The 23,765-nt window shown below is 40.8% G+C and overlaps 1 protein-coding gene across 1 annotated transcript in view; it reads right to left on the reverse strand.

Annotated features, from left to right (window-relative positions):
* Positions 1 to 1,806: 1,806 nt before the first annotated feature.
* The window catches only part of LOC126077325 (transmembrane emp24 domain-containing protein 11-like), a 29,495-nt gene continuing 7,536 nt past the window's right edge, over positions 1,807 to 23,765 (reverse strand). The window contains exons 2-5 of the mRNA XM_049886560.1: positions 8,382 to 8,482; positions 3,743 to 3,868; positions 2,855 to 3,001; positions 1,807 to 1,956 (exon numbers count right to left, since the gene is read on the reverse strand). Coding sequence (XP_049742517.1) covers positions 1,807 to 1,956; positions 2,855 to 3,001; positions 3,743 to 3,868; positions 8,382 to 8,482 — 524 coding nt within the window. The remainder of the gene's footprint in view (positions 1,957 to 2,854; positions 3,002 to 3,742; positions 3,869 to 8,381; positions 8,483 to 23,765) is intronic.

A 23,765-nucleotide genomic window follows, 5' to 3' on the forward strand; every position in this document is an offset into this window, starting at 1 on the left:
GCATTGAAGGCATTGGTGAAAAACAAGGCTCCAGGAATTGATGGAATCTCAACTGAGATGTTTCAACAAACAGATGCAGTCCTGGAGGTGCTCACTTGTCTATGCTAAGAAATTTGGAAGACAGCTGCCTGGCCAACCGACTGGAAGAGATCCATATTTATGTCCATTCCCAAGAAAGGTGATCTGACCGAACGTGGAAATTATCGAAAAATATCATTAATGTCACATGAAACCAAAATTTTGCTGAAGATCATTCAGAAGTGGCTGCAGCGGTATATTGACAGGGAACTGCCAGAAATTCAGGCCAGATTCAGAAGAGGACATGGAACCAGGGGTATCATTGCTGACGTCAGATGGATCCTGGCTGAAAGCAGAGAATACCGGAAAGATGTTTACCTGTGTTTTATTGACTATGCAAAGGCATTCGACTGTGTGGATCATAACAAATTATGGATAACATTGTGAAGAACGGGGAATTCCAGAACACGTAATTGTGCTCATGAGGAACCTGTACATAGATCAAGAGGCAGTTGTTTGGACAGAACAAGGTTTAAAGTCAGGAAAGGTGTGCGTCAGGGTTGTATCCTTTCACCATATCTATTCAGTCTGTAAACTGAGCACATAATTTGAGAAGCTGGATTATATGAAGAAGAACAGGGCATCAGGATTGCTGGAAGAGTCATTAACAACCTGCGATATACAGATGACACAACCCTACTTGCTGAACATAAAGAGGACTTGAAGCACATACTGATGAAGATCAAAGACCACAGCCTCCAGTATGGATTGCACCTCTACATAAAGTAAATAAAAATACTCACAACTGGATCAATAAGCAACATTATGGTAAATGGAGAGAAGACTGGAGTTGTTCAAGGATTTCATTTTACTTGAATGCACAATCAATTCCCATGGAAGCAGCAGTCAAGAAATCAAAAGATGCATTGCATTGGGCAAATCTGCTGCAGAAGACCTCTTTAAAGTGTTGAAAAGCAAAGATGTCACCTTGAAGACTAAGGTGCGCTTGACCTGAGCCATGGTATTTTCAATAGCACCTTATGCATGAGAAAGCTGGACAATGAATTAGGAAGACAAAAGAACTGATGCCTTTGAATTGTGGTGTTGACAAAGAATATTGAATATACCATGGACTGTCAAAAGAACAAACAAATCTGTCTTGGAACAAGTACAAACAGAATGCTCCTTAGAAGCAAGGATGATGAGACTACGTTTTACATACTTTGGAGACGTTGTCAGGAGGGATCAGTCCCTGGAGAAAGACATCATGCTTGGTAAAGTACAGGGTCAGCGAAAAAGAGGAAGACCCTCAATGAGATGGATTGCCACAGTGGTCATAACGATGGGCTCAAGCATTACAACGATTGTGGGCATGGCGCAGGACTGGGCGCTGTTTTGTTCTGTTGTGCACAGGGTTGCTATGTGTCAGAACTGACTCAACGGGACTAACAACGACACGTCACTAGCATTAATTTTATCTTTACTTTTTGTTAATTTTAATGTGGTAACCAAAAAATTTTTAATTACATATTAGTTCACATTTAATTTCATTTGGACAGTGCTGATCTATACTGTTTGAAGTGAGAAATGATGTGCTTCTCTATACCATTTAGAAACTAGTTGCTAAATGACATTTTATCAATATTCCATTGCTGATCAAATAGAAATTTGATTTCAAAGCCTGATGTCTTTGAGGTCGCGTACAAATAATACATATTTTTACGTGCCCTTTGGTTTATTAACACACACATGCAAATTAGCAGGTAGTTATTTGCCTTTATTAATATCTTAAACAAGCTTTTTAGCTATAAAGAAGTCTTTAAGGTACTTCATTTGGAAAATTCCAACTGAGATCAGGATTAATATTTGTGCAAAAGCCCACCATAAAACATTGCTATTTGTATCTTCACTGGTCATTCGGAAATTTTCTTCACGGTCCTATGCAGAAGAGAAATAGACAGGTTTAGTTACTTAAAGTACTTAGCCCAAGGGTTTGGGGGAAGGTGCTGTATACATTCAAGGTATTTAATGTTACCAACTTAATATCTTATACCAAAGTAGAAAGTATCTGATTTTCTAAGCAAGAAGCAAGCACCAGAGAGTAAGACTCAACCTTATAAAACACATTTTTTGCATTTGGTGTAGGATAGCTATGACTGCATTCATTTTATCTTGGTGCCATCAGGCAAAGTGAGCATTTATATGGTACATTACCCAGTAATGATAGATTCTCATCATTTGGGTCCTTACCTTACTTTATGCTGGGCACTGTGTCAGGCACTTGCATGCCTTATTTAATTATCACACCTGTCCTTATTTTATTTTCCAGATAGGGAAACTAAGCCTTAGATATGACACAGAGGTTAGTAAGTGATAGAGAGGGATCTGAGCCCACGTCTGGCCAGAGTCCACTGAGTGCAGTGACTGGGTAAACATACAATGTCGTAACAAGAACGTGATGTTGATTTAGAAGGTGGGTATTCTTGTGCCTCCACAGATACACGGGTGGTATTTGCATTGCCGAAAGGCTGAATGTGGGAGCATTCACCCATTCACTCTGTAACACACATTTATTAAGCTCGTACTCTGTGCTGTTGAGCACTTTGCTGGGCACTGCAAGTAAAAAGATGAATAAGCTGCAGTCTCCTTCCCATGGGGAGCTCAAGTCCACAGACAGAGCGAGAGATGGCTCTTTCCCAACCCCTGCGTGTCTGAGTAGTTCTAGCTCAGAGAGACAGAGGAACAGGCGGTTCATTCTTTCCTTGCTCCAGAGGCCTTGTCGCTGGAAAGTGTTCCTGGCAGGAAGAGATAAAATAAGCTGAATAGGCAAACTGACCCTTTGATAGTTTTGTTCTTTGACTATTTGGTCAATTTGCTCAATCAGACGTTCAAGCCTGAAGCCGACTTCATTAACTTTGTCCTTTGCTTGAGCAATGGCTGCATCAAGGTCATGTTCTCCAACCCGAATATCTAAATGGATCCTCTGGACAAACAGTAAAAGGAAGAAACGCAATGTTTTTACAACAGCTTACTCTTTTTTTCCTTACTTTCTCCCTTCTTATTTCCTCCCATTTCTCTCCCTCCTTCCCCCCTCCTTCTCCCTTTTTAGTGAACGCAGTTTTTGGCATGTAGAGTACTACTTTATTCTCTGTCTCTCTCTTTCTCACTACCACTCTTAACTGTTCTACTTGGTTTTTCTTTGTAAAGAGAACACAGTGAGTGGTAGCCTACTGACCTGAAAGCATGCTTTTACCTTCCTGAACATAAAGTTCGTTAGGCAAATACCTTTGGCACTGAGAAAATTTGATGAATGTTCTCAGGGAATTATAACTAAATTTCTTATGATAAAGTATAGATTATCTTCGTCTGTTCTCAGCACAGTTAGAAAGTAGCCAGTCACCATCTACTGTGTAAGAGTTTTATTTATTAGGATTCCATTATTAATTCACCCTTCAGCCTTCACTTGTTTTCAAGCCTGAATAATCACAGTTCTTTTAACCTTCCCTCACAGCTCTTATTTTCAAACCCTTTAATCAACTCCGTGGCTCTCCTTTGAACCCTTTCCAAGCTCTCCAACTCCCTCTTTAGTAGCTGCGCCCAGATCTGGACTCAGGACTTTAATAAGTTTCTATCCAGTATGAGTGTAATGGTGCTGCATACCAACGTCACACTTGAATAGTGCTGACACTGTTTCATCACAAGGACATGAAAGAGGTCTACTCACCAGCTTACTCCCTGCGAATGCCACAAGCCGTGTAGAATTCGATTTTAAGCAAATGATGTGTTCTCCAGGTGAATGTGATGTAAAAGAGAATGTTCCTTGTGGGCCATATAACTTTGACAGTAATACCTGTAATTTGAGGATGTCCATAGTTTAAGTTTATTATTCTCTACTTTTTGTTCTTAAAAATAACCCCCCATAAAATATAGTAAAAATTGTACAATTCCAAGAGAAGAAATCAAATGGTCAACGAACATATGTAATAAGTTAAGCTTTGCTGGTAGTCATAAAAGTACAAACAGCAGCGATGAGCTCTCACTTGTTCTTTATTAGATTGGTAAAAATTGAAAAGTATCCAGGGAGTGTATGCAGAGACAAGCACTCTCCAAACCCTGTTGGGAGCCCTGATGGTGCTGTAGTTAGGCATCTGACTGCTCACCAAAAGGTCGGCAGTTCGAATCTACCATTTGCTCATTGGAAACCCTATGAGGCAGCTCTACTCTGTCCTGTAGGGTCGCCATGAGTTGGAGTTGACTCGACAGCAATGTGTTTAAACACTGTAGGTGGGAGAAGGAAAACTGGAACAACTACTTTGGAGAGCAGTTTGGCAATATGTATTAAGAATTAAAATGTCTATAACCATTGACCAGCAGTTCTACTTGCAGAATTTTATCCTATGGAAACGCACAAGTAAACAAAGATATGCATAAAAGAATATTCAGTGTGATGTTATTTGTAGTAGCAAAAGTGCAACTGTGAAATAACTTCAGTATTTTTCATTAGGGAACTGATTAAATAAATTTAGGCAAAGCGAAGTAAAGGAACATTATTGTTGTTGCCTTCGAGTCAGCTTTGACTCATACTGACCTTATATACAACAGAATAAAATGTTGCCCGGTCCTGTGCCATCTTTACAACCTTTGGTATGCGTAAAAGACAATTTTAGATCTATTTTTACTGTTATGGAAAGGTCTCCATAGTATTCTGTTGTAGAGCAGTCTGTACAGTATCCTATTTTTTGTAAAAATTACTGTATAGAAAGTACACATATGTACATATGTTCCTGTATGCTTAGAAGAAGGTCCCCAAAATACACAGCAACGTGTTAATAGTGGCTATATTTCTTGGGGAACTTTGATTTTCTGCTTAGTATGCTTCTATATTGTTTGTCATTTCTGAAACAAGTGTATATTCCACATAGTCAGAAAATGCAATAGTCTTCTTTTTTAAAGTCTTTCTATTTTAATTTGGAGAAAATTAGTGAATCTCGCCATGCACTTAATTTCCTTCAAAAGACCACTGAAAGGGAAATTTTTCCAAATACAACTGCATTCAAGGACCGGGTTTTACAACTGGTTTTTATTTTTGTAGGCATAATTAAGAACTCTTCCCTGAAAAAAAGATTTAGTGACTTACCTATTAAATTCAGTTTCTAAGGCTTATTTGCATATTCAAGGCCCTCTATAGCCTTGTCCCAGTGAATATTCAAGGCAACAGGTATTTCAGGAATGCCTGTTAGCTTGGTATATTGGGGAAAGTAAAACCACTTGAGTTTCAATCTCAGTGTTTCCACTTGCCGACTTGGTGGCTTGTATAAGTCACTTAGCCTCTCTGAACCACAGTTTCCTCATCTACAAAACAGAATAGGAATCTTGGAAATGGACCAATGGGAATGGAGTATAAAATGCATGGCTTTGTATGATACGTATCTGTTATTATTATCTACCCTGTATCCATTTTTTAGGGAACTGCCCTGCCCACCCCACCATCTATGTTATTTCCTTGGACTGCCAATCACATGTTCCTGACTCGTACATTGTCAAGGCTGGCAAATCACAGGACACCGTACACCTAGACACAGTGACCCAAGCAAGAACAGAGCCCTTGTGGGGTACCTGTATGTCTCTTAAAAGGAGATCTTGCATTATAAGAAATGGTGAAACTAGAGCTGTTTGTTGTCATCTTGCCTCCAGATGGAGAGAGCCTTTCTGACAGTTAAGCCTATGAGACTTCCTATTTCCTTATGTATTTCCTAGGCCAAGAAGAGAGTCCCTTAAACATTTGTGGAATGTTTGCAAAATGAATGAAGATATTTCTCCTCCCTCCTAGAAGGGGATGTTGCTTCAGGTAGTTGTAATTTTTGAAGAATGAGCCTTCTCTGTCTTTTAAAAATAGTGAACAGGTTTTCCTGCAGCTAATATTTAGGTTCTAGGTTTAATAAACTCTGGAGACATTTCCAGGTTGGTCCTCAAGGACTACTGGGACAACAGAAGAGAATTTGGTTTTTGGTATAATAGGGAAAAGAGCGTGGACAAGAAGCACAGGAGGTTGGGGGTATAAGGGAGGAGAAAGTAGTTCTGTTGACAGGTGACAAGAGCTAGGAAAATGGTCCCAGTGGAGCTATTGTCAGGCAGGTGCCAAGCGTGCTAAGAGAAGACTGATACAAGGGGCAATAATCAAGTGCACAATAGTCCACTTAAGCTGAGCTCTTCAATGACCCAGCTCCCAGTCTCCATATGAGTGCAGTCACAATGCCTACACCCTGTGCCTGGGCCAGTTTTCACAAGAATGAGAATTTTGCCCTGTCTGTGTTAAGGGCCCTCCTCTTGCCAGCTAGAAAGACGCTTTTTCTTTTACGAGGCTTTATTCTACCATCCTGCTAGCCCATGGGTGCATCCCCAGAACTCTTAACTTCACAGGGAAGTAGCTCCCACGTTTGCATTATTGGACTGAGCATGGCAGAGTACCTTGAGCTGGAAAGTAGGGAATGGGCATCTTTGTTAATCTATTGCACAAATGAAAAAAAAGAGAATCAGAGCAGTTAAATAACCTGCCCAAGGCTTTAGCTTGTAGCTGACTATCTACACTTGGCTCTGCCTGACTCTAAAATCCACATCCTTTCTACCTGACCATGATACCTTTTCAACTCCCTTGCTAACTCCCCAGCTAACTTCAATGCGCATGGAAGCAGCAGTCAAGACATCAAAGGACGCATTGCATTGGGCAAATCTCTAAAGGATCTCTTTAAAGTGTTAGAAAAACAAAGATCGCTTTGATGACTAAAGTGCACCTGACCCAAGCCGTGATGTTTACAGAACAAACTAGTTTCTCATTAAACAGTTAGTACACACATTGTTTTATGACATTGGTTAACAACCCCATGACATGTCAGCACTTTCCCTTCTCAACCTCAGGTTTCCCATTACCCACTTTCTTGTCCCCTCCTGCCATCTGTCCAGTCCTTGCCCCAGGGCTGGTGTGCCCCTTTAGTCTCATTTTGTTTTATAGCCTGTCCAATCTTTGGCTGAAGGGTGAGCCTCAGGAATGACTTCATTAATGAGCTGAAAGGGTGTCCAGGGGCCATACTCTCAGGGTTTCTCCAGTCTCTGTCAGGCCAGCAAGTCTGATTTTTCTTTTTGAGTTAGAACTTTGTTTTACATTTTTCTCCAGCTCTGTCTGGGACCCTCTATTGTGATCCCTGTCAGAGCAGCCATGATGTTTTCAGTCACCTCATATGCATGTGAAAGCTGGACAATGAAAAAGTAAGATTGAAGAATTGATGCATTTGAATTGTGGTGTTGGTGAAGAATATTGAATATACCATGAACTGCCCGAAGAATGAACAAATCTGTGTTGGAGGAAGTATAGCCCGAATGTTCTTTAGCAGCGGGGATGGTGAGACCTCGTCTTACTTACTATGGACATATCATCAGGAGGGATCAATCACTGGAGAAAGACATCATGCTTGGTAAAGTAGAGGGTCAGTGAAAAAGAGGGAGACCCTCAATGAAATGGATTGACTTGGTGGCTGCAACAATAGACTCAAATACAGCAACAATTATGAAGATGACATGGGACTGGGCAATGTTGCATTGTTATACATAAGGTCGCTGTGAGTCAGAGCCAACTCGAAGGCACTTAACAACAACAACAATAGCTAACATGTAGTGAGGAAGAATCCTGTGAGACCCAGCAGACCAGAGGCTGCTGCCTTACAGAAAGCACCCACCAGGGCGTGAGGAGGGAGGAGGTGGTCTGCCTGACCTTTGTGCTTGTGTGAGGCTGCACAGCAAAGGAGATCTGGCCTGTGTAAGACCAGAGAGATGCCATGACCCTGAGATTTCCTTCCACCCAGTGCGACGAGCAGACCTTAAGATGACAAATAGAAGGCCCAAGGTGACAAAAATGAATCTAACATTTGAATTGTCTTTTAGCTTTTTTATATTAAAAAGTTTGTCTTTGCTCCTCAGCTAGACTATAGGCTCATTGAGAGCAGGAACTTTTTATATTTCTGTGTGGTGCCTTTATTCAGCGCTATGTACATTGCCTGGAGGTGCAGTGGTTAAGAGCTACGGTGAGCTATGGCTGCTAACTGAAAGGTTGGCAGTTCTAATCTACCAGCCACTCCTTGGAAACCCTATGGGGCAGTTCTACTCTGTCCTATAGGGTCGCTATGAGTTGGAATTGAATTGATGGCAACGGGTTTAGTATTTTTAAAAAATATATATTAAAAATTATGAATGCTGTTTAATGTGTGTTTATGTCCTATATTTAGAAGTTTAAAAACTTTGTGGGGACTCAGGGCACATGAATTTTTACAAAATGAAAAATTTTACTAGTAAAACAGAGAAGAATGTCTTACCTCATCATGATACGTTGTAACGGTCACAAACATTCCCAAACCAGGAGCAGATTCAAGGAAGTCATGTCTGCCCATGTCCCATTGCTGGATCTTGAAAGCCCCTGTTCCAAAAATATAATACATTTATTGTAAAATAAATGTTAAGAAACGGTTATAGGTGATTACTGCTAAATTAGATTTGTCTTTTTCAATTTACCCAAATCACAGAATACTCTGACTGCTTGGATAGCTTATAGCTTGATAATTAGGTCATGTAACAGAGTAGAAAGACTTAAATACAGAGGAAGAATTGAGTTCTTGGATCAGTTTTCATTCTTGTTGACTAGGTGACTTAGGTCACTTCACCACTCTAAGCCATGGTTTCCTATTCAGAAAAATGGGGGTGATACATATCCTGTCTAAGTCTTGGGGTTATGAGGATTGTTGAAAATAGACCTATGAAAGCTTTCTCCTTAGGATATGAACTCCATGTGGCCCAGGACTGAGAGATATAGTAACTCCTGGACCTTTTCCAGCATTCCCAATAGTCCTCCTGCCTTCAATTTCTTCCTCCCGTAACTTATCCTTTGTACTTCTGGCAGAATTCCTCCCTAAAGCATAGATGTGGTCCATTGTATCCTTCCATTCATTGTCTCTGAAGGCTCCTGCTAAAGTTTGGATCACTGCAAGTGCCTTCTCTAGCCCAGCATTCTTCAACTTCCTCCTAGTAGTATGTGGTATCTGTCACATGGCTTTCCTCACCCTCTATATGCTTGAAAGGTACAAAGGAGATGAAAAAATGGCATTTATTGGGTCCTGATTATGTGCCAGGCACTGTACTAAGCACTTAACGTGCATTATCTCATTCAGTTCTCGAAATGATGCTCTGAGGAAAGTATGTCTGTTCATTGACCCAGTCGTTTGTCAAGTATATGAGCACCTTCGACAAAGCAGGTTCTGGGAGCAGGGGGTACAGCAGTGAGCAACACAGACAATGTCCTTGCCCCACCTGGAGCTTTCATATAGGCAGGAAATGGACAACAAGCAAATAAATATATAATGTGCATGGTGTTAACAATACTATAAGAAAAGTCAATAACGGGGATAGCAGTGCTGGGGAACTTTGCAGTAGTGTTAGGTAGGGAAGTCAGGGACAGCTTCTCTGGCGTTTGAACAAAGACCTGAAAGCCCTGCCAGTGCTTTAGAATGACTCCAGTCTTGGGCATCCATTTGAATAGTACTAGCCTTTTCCTGGAGTTCTGGTGGCCTGGTGGTTAAGAGCTTGGCTGCTAACCAAAAGATCAGCAGTTCGAATCCACCATCCGTTCCCTGGAAACCTTATGGGGCAGTTCTACCCCGTCTTACAGGGTCACTATTAGTCAGAATAGATTTGACGGCAACAGGCTTGGTTTGGTTTTTGGTTTTGGCCTTTTCCCCTCAGAAGTTTGTTAAATGTATGTTTGGTTTTTGGTTTTGGCCTTTTCCCCTCAGAAGTTTGTTAAATGTATGTTATGTATATTCAATAATTTTTTAAAAACGGTCCATCTCAAGAAGCTCTTTAAAAAGGCATCATTGTCGGTTCTGGACAAGATGGAATAAGTACATTCTATCCTATTCCTCCCACTAATTACAGCTAAAAACTGGACAAAATGCTTAAAGCAACTGTCAGAGGACTCTGAAAGGTGGAGAAAAGAAGGTGAACTGGCTAAAGGCCGTGAGACTCAAAGGATGACTAAACAGTGAGTTTCATGTTTGTTTTCCTCACCTGATGTATGGCCTGGCCTGGGCACTAGAGCAGTTTGCAACCTGTGACTGCAGACCCAAAAAACAAAAGACCAGCTCAAGAAAAACCTGCTCTCCCTAGCCAGAGGCTCTGTAATAGGATGACCCCGCAGGGTGGAGCTTCTTTCTCCTTACTGGTCCCACTCCAGATGCATACCACGAACCAAGTTGCACTCCTCCCCCTTCCCATTGGCTGCTGCAGCTGTGGAGACTATGGGGTGGAGCCCTTGACCATGACCACCTTGCACTAGTGAAGGAAAATGAAGAGGCAGCAAACATCCTCCCTACTAGGGAGTTGGGAGAGGATTACATAGAGGAGGGAGCTGAAGAAAGGCTTCTATAAATCTGTGTACGAAGTCCTGCACATACCCCTACGTGGCCCATGCGTAAAACCGATCAGAGTCAATGCAGCAAAAGCTTTGAGAACTGAATTTTGGTTTGGAATACCACCCAGGTTTCAGACTGGCCTCTAAGTAGCACACAGAGTAGGCCAGAATGGCAGTGCAAAGTCTCTGAGAACTAAATTAGTATTAAGATGTGTATTCTGAACTAAATGGTTTGACTGCCTGCTAAAATGGAATATTTAAGTAGGAAGCAGTCTCGTAACAAAATACTCAAAATGTCCAGGGTATAATCCAAAATTATTCACCATACCAAGAACCAGGAAAATCTCAACTTGGATGAGAAAAGACAGTTAACAGACACCAACACCGAGATGACGCAGATGTCGGAATTATCTTACCAGAATTTTAGAGCAGCCAGCATAAAAATGCTTCAACAGTGGTTATGAACACCCTTCAAATAAGTGGAAAAATACAAAGAATCATCAAAAAAAAAAGTAGAAGACATAAAAAGAACAAAATGTACACATTAAAACAGGAAAAACAAAATATTTGTAGTAAAAATTCACTGAATAGAATCAATATGAGAAGGGAGATGACAGGGAAGAGTCAGTGAACTTGAAACTAGATCAATAAAATTATTCATTCTGAACAACAGAAAATATTTGAAAGAAAAAAAAAAGAGCAGAGCCTCATCACTCTGTGGGACAATAAGTAAAGGTCAAGAAGTTATACCATTGGAGTCCCAAAAGAGAGGAAAAAGCACAGGGCTGAAAAAAATGTTGGATAAAATAATGACTGAAAACTTGGTGAATTTGGTGAAAGACATAAACTTATGTATTCAAGAACCCCAGGGACCTCAAAAAGTATAAACCCAAAGAAATCTATCCCCAGCTACATCATAACCAAATTTTTCAAAAATAAAGAAAAAAATCTGGAAATTTGCCAGAGAGAAACGCTTTATTACTGATAGGGGAACAAAAACTGAATGACAGCAGATTTCTCCTCAGAAACATGGAGGCCAGAGGGAAATGGCACATTTTTCAAATGCTGAAGGATAAGAATGATGAACTCAAAATTCTGTACCTAGCAAAAATATCCTTCAGGAATGAAGGTGAAATAAAGTCACTCTTAGATCAAGAAAAACTAAGAATTTGTCACCAGAACACCTGTTTTAAAAGAACTGCAAAAGGAAGTTCTTCAAACAGAAAGGAAGTGATAATGAAAGGAAACTGAACATCAGGAATAAAGAAAAGAAGAACAGAAAGATTAAACATCTAGGTGAACTACCATAGACTACTCTTTTCTGCTTTATTTTTAAAATTCTGTTTGACGATTGAAAAAAATTGTAACTTTGTCTGATGTGGTTCTCAGTGTATATAGCCCAAAAAAACAAACCTATTGCTGTAGAGTTGATTCCAACTCATAGCAACCCTGTAGGACAGAGCAGAACCGCCCCATAGGGTTTCCAAAGAGTGCCTGGTGGATTTGAATTGCCAGCCTTTTGGTTAGCAGCCGTAGCTGTTAACCACTACACCACCAGGTTATGTAGAGATAATATTTAAGACAACTGTATCACAAAGGAAACCCTGGGTATGTAGTGGTTAAGAGCTATGGCTGCCAACCAAAAGGTCAGCAGCTCAAATCCACCAGGCACTCCTTAGAAACCATATGGGGCAGTTCTACCCTGTCCGTAGGGCCCCTATGAGTCAGAATCGACTCGAGGGCAATGGGTTTTAATATCACAAAGTGGGAAGAGGGTTAAAGGAATCCCAGTGGTGGTAAGTTTTCTACATTCTTCTCGAAGTGGTATAGTATGGATACTAGTAAACTGTTAAGTACATATGTCGTAACCCCTAGAGCAACAACTAATAAAAACTACACAAAGACATATAGTGAAAAACGGTATAGATAAAGCAAAATGGAATATCACAAAATGTTCAAGTAACCCACAGGAAGACAGAAAAAGGAAAACAAAACCCATTGCCATTGAGTTGATTCTAACTCATAGTGACCCTGTGGGACAGGGAGAGCTGCCGCATAGGGTTTCCAAGACTGTAATATTTATGGGAACGGACTGCCACATCTTTCACCCACAGAGCAGCTGGTAGTTTGGTTCAAACCGCTGACCTTTTGGTTAGCAGCTGAGCACTTAACCACTGTGCCACCAGGGCTCCTTGGAAAATCAGGAACAAAAAACAGGGAACAAAAAGAAAACAAATAAAGTGGCAGACCTAAATCATGGCATATTAATAGTTAAATATTAGTGTAAGTAGTCTGAACAGAGACTAGGCAAAGATTGTCAAAATGGGTTTTTTAAAATGACCCAACAGTATGCTGTATACCAGAAATTCAGTTTGAATATAATGTTATAAAACCCACCAACAAAGGGTTTATAGGTAGGTTAAAAGTAAAAGAATGGAAAAAGGTATTTATTGTGACACAGATCAAAAGAAAGCTTGAGTGGCTCTATGTGTATCAGATAAAGTAGGCTTCAGAGCCGAGAAAATTACAAAGAAAAACATTACAAATGTTAAAAAAAGGTCAGTCACCAAGAAGACATAACCATCCTAAATGTACCAAACAGCAGAGCTGAAAAATACATGAAATAAAACTGACAGAACTAAAAGGAGGAATAGGTAAATCCACAACCATAATTGGGGACTCCTCTAATAATTGAACTACTATTAATCCATAGAAACTCAGCACAGATACAGAAGAACTGAGCAGCGCCATCAGCCGGCAGGATTTACGTGATATTCGTAGATGATTCCACCCAACAGAAGCAGAATAGATGTGACACATTTATCAACTTAGCAACAAGACCCTAAACCTGATTAGGCCCGACTGTTCCCTGTCCCTCACTTTTGCTGAAGTAGCTGAATATTCCCGGAGAAAAGCACACAGCCAAGCTGACTGATGGTTTTCTACGTTTATGGCCACCTGGCAATCTCTCTTATGTGTGCTTTCCATTTTCCAAAACCGCTGGTTCATGGTGTGTCTTTGCTTCTGAGCCCCTTCTGGCACCCTCCCATCCCCACCTCCGCCTCTTAGGTGGAAATAGACACGGTCTCCACCTTTCCACCATCAAATGTTCTAACCTCCCTACAACTCCCTCACTCTGCCTCCCTCTTGTGATGGTTACAGTGCTCTGTGGTGTCAGTGCCCAGCCCCTGTACCCACATCCTGCTACTTCTCTAGGACTTTGCTCTTGTCATCCCCACACTTGCCCATATGGGGCTATACAGCATGTTCTGGTAGTCCTTCTCTCATCTAGTCCGTAAGGGACTGGGGAGCAGGAGGCGTATTTTATTCTTTCTGGATCTCTAGGCCCTGGCAAAAAAGCCTAGGACAGTGTTTGGCCCCATGATAGAAGTTCAATAAATATTTATGAGATGAATGAGTGTCCCATATACATGTTCAACAAAGGTTTTTGAATGAGAGTGCCAGCTGAGCCGTTGTTAAAATGCCAGTGTCCTTGGCATACTGCCACGAGCTTTCAGAGTGAATGAGGGATTTTCTGCTTGGTTTCACCATGATCCCCCAACCTTTTGGTCCTGAGCTGGGAGGGAAGCAGATGTCATGTCCATCCACTGCCACTAGGTGGCAGAAGAGAAGCGTTGTTTGTGGGCCGAGTAAGCCTCAGAGGCCCCGATGCCCCAGAAAGAACTCTTCAATACCTTCAGTACAGTGTGAGTAAGGCAACCGATGTGACAAAAGGCATATCTACAGAACGTGAACACTAACACAACAAGATGCCTTGTCTTGCTTCTCCCTGCCAGCAGGGTTCCCTGGTAAAGGACAGGGACTCAGAATCCTGGCTCTGCAGTTTACCAGCTGTGCAGTCTTGGACAGGGTGCTGACCACTCTGTGGCTCTGTTTCCCCATACCCAGTAGGTGACCGCTACCCCGACTCTTCTAAAAGCAGAGATTAGTTTTGTCTGTTTTTGTGTTTTATATAAATGCGTGTACTCTTGTGTCTGGCTTCTTTTAATCAACGTTGTGTTTGTGAGATTCATCTATGTTATATGGAGGCATATCATTGTTATTGCTATTTAGTATTTCCTTCTTTGAATAGAAAAGTTTTTTTTTTTTTTTTACGTTTTTCTATTGATGAGCATTTGGGCAGTATCCAGTTTTGGCTCTCACAGATAGTGCTGCAACGAAGATTTTCGGGCCTGTCTTTTGGTGAACACATGTATGCTTTTCTGTTGGAGACGTACCTACATTTACCTGGGTTGCGGGGTGTGCCCATGTCCAACTTTAGCAGACACTGAAATGGTGGTGCCTTGTGTAGTTGCTGACAATAAGTTGTATACCTGTGAAAAGCTGAACTGGCAAAAGAAAAAATAATGGTGGTGCCAATTCATGGCTGGGAGTTTGTGAGCCCTCCACAGCCACTTGAACACTTGCTATTTTCCATCTTTTCCATTTTGGCGTTTTATGTAGTGGCACCTCATTTGACTTTGCATTTTCATGATAAATAACAAAGCTGAATCCCTTTTTATCCATTTCCTGGCCATTTGGATCATCTCTCTTGAGAAGCACCTGTTAAGCCTTTTGTCCATTTTCCTATCCCATGAACACAGTGTAGCCTTCCATCATGGTTTGTCATTTTCAGTGTAGAGGTTTTGCACATCTTTACATTTATCCTTAGGTATTTGATTTTTTTTTTTTTTTGAGTAGTGGATTTTTCATCACTAAGGAAAAATTTGAAGAAGATTGAATGCCTTGAAATTGTGGTGTTGGCAAAGAATATTGAATATACCATGGACTGCCAAAAGAACGAACAAATCTGTCTTGGAAGAAGTACAACCAGAATGCTCCTTAGAAGCAAAGATGGCAACGCTACGTCTTACATACGTGGGACGTGTTATCAGAAGGGGTCAGTCCTTGGAGAAGGACATCATGCTTGGTAAACTAGAGGGTCAGAGAAAAAGAGGAAGATCCTCAATGAGATGGATTGACACAGTGGCTACAACAATGGGCTCAAGCGTAACAACAATTGTGAGGCTGGCGCAGGACTGGGCGGTGTTTCATTCTGTTTTACATAGTGTCGCTATGAATTGGAACCAACTCAATGGCACATAACAACAACAACAACAAAGGAAAATTTACTGTAATTCCCATACCACTGTCTTTAGAAACCATGGATATTAGCAAAGTGCCTGTGGGAAGGCAGGGTGGTTAAGAGAAATCAGTAACCCTCCTGAAACAAAAGCACATTTCTGTGGCCACGGAGAAAACAGCAAGCCGTGATTGCTGTTCTCATCACTGCTGATGCCCCACCCAGGCCTCTTCAGATCATTTTCCACTCTGGCCACCCCTGGCTTTGGCATCCTTTGCTGGTAATGGCTCACACTGTGACCTGCCACCCTCAGAGGGGTGTCCTCAGGCATGGAGCCACCTTTCCTTCTGGAGAATGGGAGAAGTCCATGAGTTTTACCACCCACTCCCCACCCTCAGCCAATAGCTACTGAGTGGAATGAGAGTACAAAGGCCCAGATTCTTTGCCTAGACACGAGACAAATGGCGGTACATCTTATGCTCCAGTGCTCCCCCAGGGCTCAAGGTGATTCTGGGGTTCACTTGAAATCGTACCTTTGCCTGGCTTCTGCCCCTCCCTCCTCCTGGGAGCATTTCTGTAATGAGTCACTCAAATCCTTGGCTCAGAGTCTGCTTCTGAGAGCACCCAACCCAGGAGAACTCTAAGGTGTGGTTATGCACGTTTTCCATGAAAACGTAAGTGGGGTCTGCTAGTCCCAGTGGAATAACGAATGATCATACCCATTTCATGTGTCCTAATCTTCTTCTGTCCCCTAGTGTTTAATAAAACTTGCACTGTGGGGAAAAAAAAAAGGGTAGTTTGGCAGAGTTCATGAGTCGTAGGTGAGAACCCTTTGAAAGGGAACATGGAAGAGCAGAATTTTTGCTCATTGATTTTGAATTCTAAGTATTTTCCTTTTAATGAAGAATTGTGATCACTATGCTCCATGGAACTTTTCCATTTCTCTCAGTGCCTTTCTTTTATATGGAACTAACAGCTTTGTTTAACAACAACAACAAAAGAAATCCTCTAAGGACCAGCAAGTAAGTGGTTTTAAAACTCATTAAAAGTTATTGCTCCATGCTCTAATAACTTACACAGTTGCCCTGGACCAGAATTTTTCCTCGTTGTTCCTCTTATCCTTCCCTCTCAAATTTATTATTAAGAACACTTTCTCCCTTTTTCATTCAAGACAATATGAAATTTATTATTAAAGAACATTACTGTGAAGAACTAGGAAAAACAAACAATTTGTTCAGAACATCTCTCAGGCTCAAAGGTTTCCAAGCAAGTTTACAGAGCAAGGCTTTCTTATCCTGGGCTTAGCTACAGAGCTCTTGGTTGGCACTGTTTATGGTATACAAGTCCTGTATTGTTTCCCTCAGCCTCCAGCTGGGGAACGCAGGGCTCTTCTCGGCTTCTTAGACAATCTCTCTTAATTCCGTGGAGAGCCTGAGCCACGGTCAGAGTCACAGGTATGTCTGTAGGTAAGCTGGGACAGATCCTCATTGTGGTGTTGTCAGGTGCCGTTGAGTCAGTTCTGACTCACAGCGATCTGTGCACAACAGAATGAAACACTGCCTGGTCCTGCACCATCCTCACAATCGTTGCTATATTTGAGCCCATTGTTGCAGCCACTGTGTCAGTCTATCTTGTTGAGGGTCTTCTTCTTTTTCACTTACCCTCTACTTTACCAAGCATTGTGTCCTGGACTCCTGGTAACATGTCCAAAGTATGTGAGACGAAGTCTCACCATCTTCAGTTCTAAGGAGCATCCTGGCTGCACCTCTTCAAGACAGATTTGTTCCTTCTTTTGGCAGTCCGTGGTATATTCAATATTCTTCACCAACACCACAAGTCAAAGGCTTTAGTTCTTTGGTCTTCCTTATTCACTGTCCAGCTTTCGCTTGCATGGGAGGTGATTGAAAACACCATGCCTTGCATCAGGTACAACTTAGTCCTCAAAGTGACACCTTTGCTTTTTGACACTTTAAAGAGGTCTGTTTGCAGCAGATTTGCCCAATGCAATTCATCTTTTGATTTCTTGACTGCTGCTTCCATGAATGTTGATCGTGGATCTAAGTAGAATGAATTCCTTGACAACTTTAATCTTTTCTCATTTTATCGTGATGTTGCTTATTGGTCCAGTTGTGAGGATTTTTGGTTTCTTTAGGTTGCGGTGTAATCCATCCTGAAGGCTGTAGTCTTTGATCTTCATCAGTAAGTGCTTCAAGTCCTCCCCATTTTCAGCAAGCAAGGTTGTGTCATCTGCATAATGCAGGTTGTTAAGGAGTCTTCCTCTCATCCTGATGCCCTGTTTTTCATGTAGTCCACCTTCTTGGATTAGTTGTTCAGCACACAGATTGAATAGGTATGTTGAAGGGATACAACCCTGATGCATACCTTTCCTGACTTTAAACCACGCAGTAACCCCTTGTTCTGTTCAAAAGACTGCCCCTTGATCCATGTATGGGTTTTTCATCAGCACAATTAAGTGTTCTGGACTTGCTGTTCTTCACAATGTTATCCATAATTTGTTATGATCCACGTAGTCTAATGCCTTTGCATAGTCAATAAAACACAGGTAAACACCTTTCTGCTGTTCTCTGCTTTCAGCCAACATCCATCTGACATCAGCAAGATGTCCCTGATTCCACTTCCTCTTCTGAATCTGGCTTGAATTTCTGGCAGTTCCCGTCGATATACTGCTGTAAACACATTTGAGTGATCTTCAGCAAAATTTTACTTGCGTGCAATAGTAATGATATTGTTCAATAATTTCTGCATTCGGTTGGATCACCTTTCTTTGGAATGGGCATAAATATGAATCTCTCCCAGTCAGCTGGCCAGGTAGCTGTCTTCCAAATTTCTTGGCATAGACGAGTGAGCGCTTCCCGCACTGCATCCTTTTGTTGAAACATTTCAGTTGGTATTCTGTCAATTACTGGAGCCTTACTTTTCACCAGTGTCTTCAGTGCAGCTTGGACCTCTCCCTTCAGTACCATTGTTTCTTGATCATATGCTACCTCCTGAAATGATTGAAGTGTACCAATTCTTTTTGATACAGTGACTCTGTGTATTCCTGCCATCTTCTTTTGATGCATCATTTAATATTTTCCCCTTAGAATCCTTCAGTATTGCTACTTGAAGCTTGAATTTTTCTTCAATTCTTTCAACTTGAGAAATGCCAAGTGTATTCTTCCATTTTGGTTTTCTAACTCCAAGTCTTTGCACATGTCATTATAATACTTTACTTTGTCTTCTAGAGCCGCCCTTTGAAATCTTCTGTTCAACTCTTTTCTTCATCATTTGTTCCATTTACTTTAGCTACTCTGCATTCAAAAGCAAGATTCAGAGTTTCTTCTGACCTCCATTTTGGCCTTTTCTTTCTTTCTTGTCTTTTTAATGACCTCTTTCTTCATGTATGATGTCCTTGATGTCATTTCACAACCTGTCTGGTCTTCGGTCATTAGCATTCAGTGCATCAAATCTATTCTTGAAGTAGCCTCTAAATCCAGGTGAGATATTCTCAAGGTTATACTTTGGCTCTTGTGGACTTGTTCTAATTTTCTTCAGTTTCAACTTGAACTTGCATATGAGCAGTTGATGGTTTGTTCCACAGTCAGCCCCTGGCCTTGTTCTGACTGATGCTATTGAGCTTTTCTGTCATCTCTTTCCACAGATATAGCTGATATGCTTCCTGTCTATTCCATCTGGCGAGGGTGTGTATAATTGCTGTTTATGTTGGTGAAATGGTGGAAAAAAGGTATTTGCAATGAAGTAGTCGTTGGTCTTGCAAAATCCTATCATGAAATCTCCGGTGTCGTTTCTATCACCAAAGGCATATTTTCCAACTACCGATCTTTATTCTTTGTTTCCACTTTTTGAAGTCCTATCATCAGTAATTATCAGTGCGTCCTGATTTCATGTTCAATCAATTTCAGACTGTAGAAGTTGGTAAAAATCTTCAATTTCTTCATATTTGGCCTTAGTGGTTGGTGGGTAAATTTGAATAATAGTCATATTAACTGGTCTTCCTTGTAGGTGCATAGATCATATCCCATCACTGACAACATTATACTTGAGGATAGGTCTTACAGTGTTCTTTTTGACGATGGACACAACGCCATTCCTCTTCAGTTTGTCATTCCTGGCATAGTAGACCATATGACTGTCCGTTCAAAATGGCCAATACCAGTCCATTTCAGCTCGCTCATGCCTAGGATATGGATGTTTATGCATTCCATTTCATTTTTTATTGTTTCCAGTTTTCTAGATTCATACTTCATACGTTGCATGTTCTGATTATTAATGAATGTTTGCACCTGTTTCTCCTCATTTTGAGTCATACCACACCAGTATATGAAGGTCCTGAAAGCTTAACTCCATCCACACCATTGAGGTCGACTCCACTTTGAGGAAACAGCTCTTCCCCCGTCGTCTTCTGAGCGCCTTCCAACACGAGGGGCTCATCTTCCGGCACTGTATCAGACAGGGTTCCCCTGCTGTTCATAACCTTTGCACTGGCTGCTGCTTTTCAGAAGTAGACCACCAGGTCCTTCTCCCTAGCCCGTCTTAGACTGGGGTCCTTCTCCCTAGCCCGTCTGAGTCTGGCGGCTTAGCTGAAACCTGCACGCCACGGGTGGCTCTGTTCGTACATGAATACTGATGGCATAGCCTCCAGCGTCACAGCAACACAAGCCCCCGCAGTACGACAAAATGACAGATGTGTAGGCGTAGAGACAAGAGTTCACAAGGGTGGGAATTGGTGTTGACTGAGCACCTGTTGCATGTTAAGAACGATGCCAGGTGCTGCCACTTCAAGACAGGTTATAGACAAGGAAACAGAAGTCAAAGTCACCCAGCTATTAAGCAATAAAAGTAAATTTCAAATCATATCTCTTCGTCTCCAAAGTCTGTTTGTCTGTGGTGCTCTTAGCTACCTCCACATGGGGAAGATGGCAGGCCAGCTTCTCACATTTCTTGCAGGCTATTTTTAGTCCTAATGAGCAAAAACAACTCTTAAGGTAGATTTTGATGACTGACCCTGACGTCATCCCTCCAGGGGTTTCTAAATGTATGTGTTTTGTTGGACTTCATTTGTCCTAAGAACTATGAAGAGAGAAACATGACGTAACTGGTGTGTGTTCTTCTGAAACTGGAAATCTTGGACATTTTCTCAGATTCCCACAGATCCTCAAAAGATTTTTTATACTTGTCTTTCATTTTAATGATGATCTAAAAATTAAATACAAGCATATTTTGGATCAGCACTTTTTAACCAAGCAGTGTTTGATACTCGCATTAGGATCAAGTATGCACTAAGTGCAAGTCAAGGGATATTCAGTCGGCTGAAGGTTCTGAAATGGTTCAGTTAGACAAGGGGGTGAAAACAAAGTCATTTCTTGGTCGAGGCAGACTAGCCATGGCAGACGCCAAAGAACCTGGCCCACAGCACTTACTGACGTGGTCACATTGCAAGCAGATGAACTGAGCCAAGTCCTGGCTTTAAAAATAGGGGCTTGCAACATATTATAAACAAAAAATGTATAGAGTAAATAATGCAATGAAATTTTTTCATCCAAGAGATTTTAAAAAAATGTTTCAGAATTTTGTTTTGGGGTATGCTATTTTTTTTTTATTACATTATTTGATACATCAGACCGATGATTAAAGATACAATCATAGTGAAAAGGAAAAAATGACAATAATAGAGACTTAATTATGGTCCCTCATGCTCCGTTTTATTTTTTAAATGAAGCTCGTAACAGCGAAGTGGGAAACACTCCCAAAACATGTTTCAGTTATTAAACCCAACATTAGTGATTTGTGTGCCTCTTTCACTCTTTTTTTCTTTCACTCTAGTAAAAGATACTTTCTTAAAGTCTGGTTTTACTACACCAATTTTCTTTTGGCTCATATTTACATGGTATATCTTTTTCTAGTCTTTTATTTTCAACTTTTCCTTATATTTAGTTTCTTTTGGAAATAGCATGTAGTTTTGTTTTGTTTTAATCCAGTCTGTCTTTTAATTGGAGTATTTAGTTTATCTCTAACTGAAAGGTTGGAACTTTGAATTCACCCAGAGGCACCTCAGAAGAAAGAGCTGTTGACCTGTTTCTGAAAGAGCAAGCCATTGAAAACCCTATGAAGCCCAGTTCTACTCCGATGCTCGCGGAGTCACCATGAGTCGAAATTAACTAGATTGGTTTGTTTGTTTGTTTTTTAGTTTTAATCCATTTACACTTAACCTAATGTAAAATATGGTTGGATTTAAGCCTACCATCTTGCCATTTGTTTTCCAATTGTCCCATTTTCTTCCTATTCCTTTATTTATCCTTTCTTGCCTTTTTTAGATTGATGGGTTTTTTTTTTTCATTTTTCTCTAGTCTACATTCTTTTGTTGTTATTTTATTGATTAGTGATGTGTCCTTGTTGTATTAAATTCTTCCTTAAATTGTACTTAACTACTTACTGATCATTGCAAGAATCTTTCAACAGTTTAACTCCATTTACCCTCTTTCTTCCTTTGTGATATTGTTGTCATACGTTTTACTTTTACATGTTATAAACCCCACAAGCAATATTATTGTTGTTTTAAATAGTCAGTTGTTACTTAAGTTTACCTACGTAGTCATCCTTTTTTTTTTCACTCTTATTCCTTCCTTCATCTCTTCACTTCCACCAGCCTTCGGCTTGAAGCTTTTAGTGTTTCTCATAGTGTGGCGCAGTGGTCAAAAACTCGGCTGCTAACCAAAAGATCAGCCATTCAAATGCACCAGCCACTCCTTGAAAATCCTATGGGGCAGTTCTACTCTGTACTAGGTCACTATGAGTTGGAATTGACTTGACGGCAACAGGTTTGTTTGTTTTGGTAGTGAAGGTATGCTGCTAAAACAACCTCTGAGCTTTTGCTTGTCTGGAAACATCTTCATTTCTTTTTCATTTTGAATGATATTTTCACTGGGTACAGAAATCTAGGTTTTTATTATTATTTCAGCATCTTTGAGGATGTCATTTAATTGACTTCTGGCTCCCATAGTTTCTGTTGAAAAGTTGTAATTTTTATTGTTAGTCCTTAAGGTGATATGTGTTTTTTCTCTGTGGTTATTTAAAAAATGTTCTCTTTGCATTGGGCTTTGAGTAAGTTGACTATGATATGCCTATGTGTGATTTTCCTTTCATTTATCCTCCTTGGCATTCTCTGAGCTCCTTGAATCTGCGGGTTGATATCTTTCATCAATTTTCAAAAATTCTTGGCCATTGTATCTTTGAATATTGCTTTTCCCCCATTCTTTCATTTAATTTTGGAATTGCAATTAAATCTGTTAGACCATTTGTCATCCTCCTGTCTCTTAAAACTGTTGTTTTTTCTATTGATGCCTCTTCCAGTTCACTAACCCAGTCTTCTTTTCCAAGTCTTTTTTTCAATCCATCCAATCATTTCTTAATTTTAGATATTACATTTTCATTTCTAGAATGTTCATTTGATTTTTTTTAGAGATTCCAATGGTCTGTTCAAAGGCTCCATCTTTTCATCCATTTTATCTTTTTCTCTATTCTCCTTAACATATTAACAGTTATTTTACAGTCTCTCTCTGAATGATCTTTTTCCATTGCCTGTTTTATATTTTGGTTTTCAGTTATTCAGTCTTCTTTTTTCTTTTTCTTTTTAGTATGTCTCATAATTTTTTACTGGATGATGAATATCGTGGAGGCTTTAGATAGTATAAGGAGCCTGGTGGTACAGTGGTTAAAGTGCTTGGCTGCTAACCAAAAGATCAGCAGTTCAAACCCACCAGCTGCCCCGCAGGAGAAAGATGTAGCGGCAGTGGCGTCACTAGGGGGGCGTAGGAAGTGCGTACCACAACGGGTGACACTATTACGGGGGTGACACAAAAATGACCGTCAGTAAAATTTTTATGCAGTGTTTCAGAACTCACTACCCTCCACCCTTCCGTGCCAGGGACGGCTGGCCGGGCAGTGGTCTCTGTACCCTGGCTGGGTTGGGCCTCGCCAAGTTGGCCTGAGGAACGACCCAGGGGGAGGCATGCATAGGCAGGTGACACTACTGCCAAAGAAGAATGTGTTACCCTTTTCTGTGCATGGTTACCAACCAGGAAGCTCTATTTGAGCTTCCATTTTTAGGGCTCTTATTGGCCTCACCACATGGCCATGATAAATTACGTCATGCCTCATGATGCTTGGTCAGCATCGGGCCCCAGGGAGTCCCTC

The sequence above is a fragment of the Elephas maximus genome, chromosome 5 (genome assembly GCF_024166365.1).
Source record: "Elephas maximus indicus isolate mEleMax1 chromosome 5, mEleMax1 primary haplotype, whole genome shotgun sequence".
Taxonomy (NCBI): domain Eukaryota; kingdom Metazoa; phylum Chordata; class Mammalia; order Proboscidea; family Elephantidae; genus Elephas; species Elephas maximus.